Raw genomic sequence first — 8,464 nt, 5'->3', positions numbered from 1 at the left:
AGTTTTGGCTCCCTGATCGGAGGAAGAATGTTCTTGCTATGGAGGGAGTGCAGTGAAGGCCTACCATATTGTTTACTGGGATGGTAGGACTGATGTACAAAGACAGGTTTAGTCAGGATTGTTTTAAAATAATTTATCCAGATTTTTAATATTCTCACATTTTTTATCAATAAAATCATTATTTTGCACCATGCTTAAATAGTATTGAAGATTTTAGGCTTTTCAATTGACCCATTCTGAAATGCCAAGCTTTCTGATTAAGCAGAAGAATATTAATCCTAGTAGCCACAGTGATATTTTCCATTGCACTGTAGTCTTCTTTAGTCACTTAAAATAGGAGTCTAGGGGACAAATCCTAACCTAATTTGATGAATATTCATGATCAATTCTGTTAATTTGATAATAGCTGGGGTGACTAAAGAAAATGTATCGATAGGGCAAAGTTACACTAAAAAAAATTATTTTCTGCTTCCTAGCTCTTTTTTTAATGAAACGTATTAATGCATGAACTAATTTAACATCAATAATAAAGCATCCTTTCACAGTATGATATTGCAAAATTTCTTTGCGTTTCAGTTCAATGAATATTCTAAATAGCAGAAGAGCTTAAATTTAATCAGAGTTTAATGCTTTGAGGTTTGCATTTTGCAGAAGAGACACATTGCTTGCATATCCAATATCATAACTATTACAAATTTTGAAGGTTTAAAGAAAAATATTTGGTCATGTTCTGTTTTGTTATTTTTAAATAAAGCAGATCCTCATGCACAATAATAGTGCCATCAACATTTTTATGTTTCACAATTTGTCAGTTGCTATCATCAGATTAAATTTGAAGATGACAATGATGTAGGTAATCAGTTAATATTTATTTTCTCCTTTTACAGGTTCATTTATGAATCAGAATCCATTAACTCAATCCATATAATTTCATAGAAAGTATACCTATTAAAACATGTACAATAACATGAAGTAACAAATATAGCTCTAATTTTACAATACTAATTTTTACAAAATTTGATTATAAAGTTTTATTTATGTCCTGTGAAGATAGATATCCCCAATACCTACTAAAAATTGAATGTCAGAATTGCCAAGATAGCGGAATAGTACATCCAATAGTGCTATGTTCCTCATTTAAAATCTGTATTTCACAAAATTATAATATTTTTGTATGTTTGGTATTAGAATCAAATTGAACACTGTCAAATTGAAATTCAGTGTTAATTTCTTGGTTCATGTCAATTACTGATACATTTTAAACAATGTCAAAAGCACACTGAATAATTCGGAGAATTAATCCACTCACATTATTGGTCCATTTCATTTTAGCACCAATCTGAAAGGGTTAAATAGTGCTATACAAGTGATTAGAAATACCTGCATTGCAGACTTAGCAAATATTATTCATAAATGCATCTACTTTTTTTTAAACTGTTTTCTTTTCATAAAACTTTGGAACTCAATTCTTTGATCACAAGAATAATTTACCTTGGCAATCCCACTATATTTAACCAGTGACAAAATTTCTTCAAAAAAAAAAAAAGCTATTTTGCGGTTCCATCATCCAGTAAATGTCCCATCAGATGCTCATTTACATAAACTACCCAAATATTAAGATGCCTTCATTGCACTGCAATGCTGAAATACAATTCATAAATTCAGGGAAGGTGCAATTTCTTAGTGCATTAAACCAAGAACATTTTTTAAATAACTCAAGTTGAGATTTGCTACAGATCCACATATACCTCTAGATGAAAAATATATGCAACTCCAACTTTTAAATTAATAATCTTTTAATAGTCTTTCTGGCACCAACATTACATCACTAAAGCAATTAGACCAATCTAATTATGAATAAATATACTGTTACAACACAGAAGAATTCATCCATTTTAACTGTGTCATATATCGGATGGACGGTTGAAACACATGCGATGCTAGTGATACATTAATACAGCATTCATGTTTCCTTGGGCCAAATTTTAGAATATTCATGTGGAAAACATTAATAATTAGTATACTTTTGTAACATGGTCAGATTATTGCCTGTCAACTTTGCAGGTAAACTTATTTTATCTTTCTAGAAATACCTAGCTCATTTACCTTTTTAGATTTCTTAAGTGAGACGGTAATGATGTGCATTTAAAGATTGCTATCATGAACATGGAAGGATAGAAGGTAAGGATTATTTATTTTCGAGCAAGTTAGACACTCTGAACATGGGAAGCATAACTGTAGAATAATTCTTTCCTGATACTGTAATAAATACTAATTTTAAGAGTATCTGTGTCATTCTTCATCAATATAATTAGTAAACATTATCTTCTCAGCAGCACTGAAATAACACCACTAATTTGATCTTAACATCCACCAAATCATGGCATATTAATAACTGGGTAAAGTAGTAAATTAGTCTGGGATTGCAGGTCGGATTCAACCTTACTGAGCCAATTGCAGGGTCATCACTTGCAGCATTGCGCTATAACGCCTCATTTTTAGGAATAAACTGCACATTTTAAACATACCATATGTCTATAAACTGAAATAAAACTGGTACAACAGCTAAGGTATTATGCAGAACATAGTTCTTGTTCGAATTGATATTTTAATGCTTTTAAGTATTTTCCTTTAAATAATGACTGAATTCTGGGATACTTTATTGACTGGTTCCATCTCATTTAATGTGAATACAAAATATAAAACAAAGTATATAAAATTAATAATGTACTACAAAAAAAACTAACTGGAATGATCTTTTTGGTAACCTTGATTTCTTACATACAATGCTGTCAAGTATATTTTTAAGTAGCAACAGAGATTCAACTTGCCAATTGAAGCAGGAACATTTTGTTGCAGGATATTACTGCGTCCTTCAAATTTGATCAGATATTAAATCAATTTAATGTGCATATTTTCTGCACTGTGTTTAATAAAATGGTGCCAAATACTGCAAGTGCATCCATTGAAAAACCCAAAAGCAAGTCCAATCATCAAAGTACTTGGTTCTCACTAAAGCAAGCTAACCAATTACTGCACGATATTTTGTCACTGACTTTACTGATTCCATATTTTAAAAAAACCTTTGAAGGTACAGCAATAAAGCAACTTCATTGTACTCAATTAAGGCAAACTGTTTTTCACAATTGTTTAAGTTTGCATCTTGCGCCACAAAAGAAAAATGGTGATGCATTGCCCAAAACTGTGACGTTAATAAATCCACTTTTTGGTAAAAGGCCACGCTAGATGATTGGCCTTCATTTCCAAAAAAACATGAATCAGATCACAGAAAGCAGGTTGCATAAAATGATACATGAAAAGGGATACCCTGATCTAATGAATACTATTTTACATTCTCTCGTCCCCGTAAGTCACTGGAAAATACTTGAACTGTTATAATTAAAATCTGCTCCAATTTGAACTATAAACCCTCACAAGCATCATTACATGATTGCTGGCACTGTTAGAACATTAAAAGGTCCTATCCTGTTAGATGCGCCGACTGCTAACACCATCAGTGTAAATTGCATGCTAAAAATTCCTGGATAAATGAGATTTTAAGAAAATATAGGATTTTGTAATCATGGATCTGGGCACCACTAATAAATTGTGCTGGAGAAGATTCAAATAAAATTTCAAAAGCAAACATGTACTTTAACTTAGTAGATGGGTTTAGTTCTATGATTGCGATAGATTTAAGACAATTGTAGTGAAATGTATTTTACTAAATTGAGAGAGAACTGAAAAATCACTTCAAGAATGATGTACATAAATTGTTAAAATGGGTTTTCCACTAATCAGTCATTAATAACTGTATGCCAGTGGTGTTCAGCACCAGAAATGCCATTTTTATGTCCACAATTAACTGTAAACTTTTAAATTCCGTTCAGCTCCTGCTTCTGGCGAAGCTAAAAAGGTTTATTCTATGTAACTTAGGTTTATAAGATATTCATTACCAAGACGCTAGACAAGGATGTTTCTTGCCAACTTTGCTCTGTTTTTGAGCATTAGATGTATGAGTGTGGACAAAGATGACAAACTTGACCTTTTGCTTGAGAAAATTCCTCAACTTCTTTGAAGACCTAGATAAGATCCATTTGCACCAAAAGGGAGAAAAGTATAAACATCCTATGCATCACAGAATATTGTTAGAAGAATATGCAACATAACTAGGCTACTGCAACTAACCTTGCTATTTGCATACAATGTACCAGAACAGTGTCAAAGCTAATATAATTACCTTTTGAAATAAGGTTATATTTGAGTATCATTTGGATGCGAAACATTATACCAATATGTTCTAAACAATTTTACACTGCATCTTTTATCTTCAGTGTAATGATCAACACAGAACCTAATGTCAACAGCAAGTGTTGTTATCAGTAAAATTCAGAATACATGTTTGTTGCCCACCTGTGTACCATACAATGTCATCTTCATTTTCAGCTCTTTGACAAAGTGGACTAGAAGCTATAAAACAAAAGTACAATGGTTTACAAAGAACCACTAGAGTTAGAAAATTTGAAAGTATAGAATGTTTTAAGAACAGAAAGAGCATCTAAGTACAGAATCACACACCAAGCCAGAAGCAGGGTAGATGGACACCAATATTCCTTGATTTGTAAGAGGTATAATAAAAGACACAGCAGAATATCATTCTATATCAGAAGCATCATTATCAGAAAGATGATAATTGCTTCCTTTCACTCGAATATATTCAATGTGCCGACCTTCATCTGAATCCAAAAGGCCACATGTGCAAAGCCTGTTCTCAAATAAACTCTCTATTTCTTCCAACTTTAATCCTTTAGTTTCTGGAAGGCACCCATAGACGAAAAACAAACCCAAGGTAGTTAGCCCAGAATACAAGAAGAATGCACCTGAAACACAAAGTGCAGATTATGAAGTAATTCAATACAAAATTGAAGACAAAAATTAATTTTGATGAACACAGGTTTACAATGAAGAGTCTATGTGCCTGTGCTACACTGGGTAAAATGTTCAATGCTTACAATAATGAAACAAGATGTAGGCCTGAGCAAGTCAAATGCAATCAACATGTACAAGGCAACAAGAAAATTTTAAAATTAAGGAGGGGGGCTTGGTTCTTACTGTTGAACAAACATTTTAAATTACTTTGAAAGCATGAAAATTGACAATGCATGAAGAAACAAATGGGCTGAATTCTGGTTCTGGGTTCTTAATCTACAATGACAAATGAAATAGAGGCAGAGAACTCAAATGCTAATGGCAAGACTCAAGAAGAAAATTGAGGAAGGAACTAATAAAGAAATCATCTTGGGAACACCATCTTATTAAACACAGCATATGGACTCCACAGCTGACAGAGACAATTGGAACAGAAAGGTTTTAGGTTGGTGGCAGTACCCATGGACTGTGGTGTGCACTACCAATGTAGATAGAAGAGGGTGCCTCAAGATCAAGGCATGCTTCTGAAGACTAGAAAGTTTTAAAACTACCAGGTCACTCATGGATGGAAGAATCCTTGCATTGGATGGCCTAAATCTGCAGCTGTGACCCTCTGACATTTGTGGTTGCAGCTGGAAGAGGAGGAAGGAAGTCAGTGAGACACTGGCTCACAGTAAATTTTTCCAAGTTGCATTTTCATAGTGATGTGAAGGAAGTGCTTCTCAGAATCTCAGATTTGTTACAGTGCAGGTTATCATTTGGCCCATCTTGTCAATCTCAGCTCCCTACATGAACATCTCACTTTAGGCCATTCTCCTGCCTCCACTTTATAACTGTAAAATCTTTTCTTTTTCAAATAATCATCAAATTCCCTTTTAAATGCCTTGAATAGTCTACCTGTTCCATAAAAAAACAAACTGGTGGAGAAACTCAGGAGGGAAGAAAGCTGAGTCTGGTGATTCTTCATCAGAACTCTACCATTCTGAAGGAATACACTCCAAATTCTAAACACTTGTATGAAAATGTCTCTTTTCACATCACTTTTGCTTCTTTAGAAAGATTACTTTGAATCTGTGTCCTCTCATTGGCAACATTTTCAACTTTCTTACTATATCTGGACATCTCTTGATATCTAATGCTTATCAGATCTCCTTTCAGTTTTCGGTGCAAGGATTGTTAATCACTGGAATTTTCTACCCCGGAGAAAAGCAAAGATTGGGCCATTAGTCAATACATTTCTGTGAAATTCTCTTCCCAAATTGCACTGGAGGGTGGTTATTAAATATTTAAGGCTAAGATTTATTCCTGACTGCCACAGATGTGAAATGGTATAAAGGCAAGGAAAAAAAGAACACTCAAATCAGATCATCCATGATCTTATCAAATAGCTGAGTAAGGTTGAGGGGGCAGATGGCCTACCCCTGTTCCTAATTTATTTGCCCAGTAGCAGGACTGGATTTGGAGATGGAAAGGACCTTGCACTGGGAAGGGAAGAATCCAGTTTTTGTGGTGCAGACATCCATTAATGACAATATCGGAAGTCTAATTAGACAGTATGCGCAGATAGGGGCTAAATTAAAAAGGAGAACCTCGAAGGTAACAGTCTCTAAATTCTCAGCCGTGTGAAAACTGGTAGGGCGTGGGAGAAATGTATTACATTTCCTGAAGCACTAGCATGAGTATAAAGTCGAGCTATGCTGTTGAAATGAACGTACATCTGAACCATGTTGGAACCAGTGTTCTCGTAAGTCATATAACCATGGTAATAAGCTTAGCTTTAAACTGAACCATGGATATGAGAGATCACATGTGGGAAGATGTGTTAAATTAAAGGGAAAAGACAGGGCAAGGGAACAGAATAACAATAGGGATAATCAAAATCAGAGTCTGCTAGGAAGTAATAGGGAATACAAACTTGAGTATGTCAACAGATTATGGGTATATTTTACAAAAATAGTACAGACCTCAACTGTTGGCTTTATCATTTATATTGCATTCAATACTAAATGGATGACTGGTTTCATCAAATAGAAATAAACATGAATACTCTGACACCATTGCAGAGATGTAGCTACAAAGTGACTGAAATTAGAGCTTGAATATTCATAGCTACATGACATTTCAGAAGGATGGAAAGCTAGAAAGAAGTGGTGCAGCAATTCTTTAATAAAGGATGGCTTTTGTACACAGCAAGAGACGCTTTTAATTCTTACTGATAGCGAGTCCTTCTCAACAGAGTGTCGGTTTTACTTGTCCTACCATTAGCAAGGCATACACATCCAGGGATATGCTACTGGAAAAGATCCTGACTGACAAAGACTGAAAGATAGCGTCAGGTAGCAACATCTTCCAGATAATGTTCCAAAAGTAGTGATTTCTTCAGATTCCTTTGCCAAGTAAAATTGACCATTAATCGAGGAATGTTTGGCATCTTGGAGAAGAAAATCACAAATTCAAAAGGAGCAGTAAAAAGATTGATTTTTCCATTGTGCTTTTTTCTTAAAAGAAAAAGGAGAAAGCACAACATTCCTAACAGGAAATTGCAATCAGGGCTCTCTCAGAAGCACAGGCCATACTTCCATCCTGACCATGTCACGCAGTGTTAGAAGGCAGCAAACCATGCCTTAATTTTGGCTATTTTACAATCATGTCTCTGCAGTGGCTGTTACAGTACACATTTATTTCTGTTTAATGTAAGAAATCATCCATTTAGTCATGAATGCTATGTAAATTCAGAAACAGCCTGCAGTCAGCTGCTGTATACTGACGTTTAAAAAAGTCCTGAACTACATACAGCTACTTTCAAATGGTAAGTACGTAAGGTAAGTGAAAGGTTCAGTTGCAGGAAGGGTAGGGAGCCAGCTGGGTGCAAGGTGGCAAGGGAGCCAGCCAAGTAATGCAATGTTTTAAAGTAGGGGTGTTGGGATGAGTGGGAGAAATCAGATCTGGTGGGAATGGATTGATCTGTGACATGGCAAGGGGTGGGTAGGGGAGGCTTGGAAAGAAAAGGCAGATCAGGTCTGGAGTGGGTCCAAACTGAGTCCATGGGAGTTGGAGAGTGGAGTTGAATCTGGATTTGGGAATGGGGAAGACAGCTGGTGAGAGGTTAGGTGTTGTGGGTGGTAGGGGAGGGGTGTAAGTGTAGTGACATAGGTTAAAGGGGTTATCTTCTGGTGAAAGGTTGGACAAGTTATCCTTATGTTCATTAAGAGTTTAGAAGAACGAGGACTGTTCTGGTGAAACACAAGATCCTGACGGAATTTGACAAGATGTTTGTTGAGAGAATATTTCTCATTATGAGAGAGACTAGAGTTAGGCAAGTTTGAAAATAAAAGGATCTTCCATTTAAGACAGAGGAGGAGAATTTTTTTTCCCCCCACTCTGCACTGGTTGTCAGTGTGTGCAAACTTCCTGAGGGCAGTGGAGAAAGGATTAATTTATTTAAAGCTGCATTTAACATTATTTATTGGCAATGTGTACAAAGGGTAGACAGCAACATACAATTAAGGGAATGTCAGATCGTTCATGATCTCAT

The 8,464-nt window shown here is 35.2% G+C and overlaps 1 protein-coding gene across 5 annotated transcripts in view; it reads right to left on the bottom strand.

The window, feature by feature from the left end:
• Positions 1-1,536: 1,536 nt before the first annotated feature.
• The window catches only part of LOC125463048 (proton myo-inositol cotransporter-like), a 111,113-nt gene continuing 104,185 nt past the window's right edge, over positions 1,537-8,464 (bottom strand). Inside the window, exons 10-12 of one of the 5 annotated variants that reach the window (XR_007249742.2) lie at positions 4,579-4,880; positions 4,414-4,470; positions 1,537-4,082 (exon numbers count right to left, since the gene is read on the bottom strand). Coding sequence is in view for 3 of the 5 variants with exons in the window: in XM_048553691.2 (XP_048409648.1) it covers positions 4,361-4,470; positions 4,731-4,880 (260 nt within the window). In the remaining 2 variants the exon portion in view is untranslated. Of the gene's footprint in view, positions 4,881-8,464 lie in introns of all 5 variants that reach the window. The other 4 variants (XM_048553694.2, XR_007249741.2, XM_048553691.2 and 1 more) reach the window with 4 other exon arrangements.

Source organism: Stegostoma tigrinum, chromosome 25 (assembly GCF_030684315.1).
Source record: "Stegostoma tigrinum isolate sSteTig4 chromosome 25, sSteTig4.hap1, whole genome shotgun sequence".
NCBI classification, from domain to species: Eukaryota; Metazoa; Chordata; class Chondrichthyes; order Orectolobiformes; family Stegostomatidae; genus Stegostoma; species Stegostoma tigrinum.
This window is presented reverse-complemented; position numbering and strand designations above follow the sequence as displayed.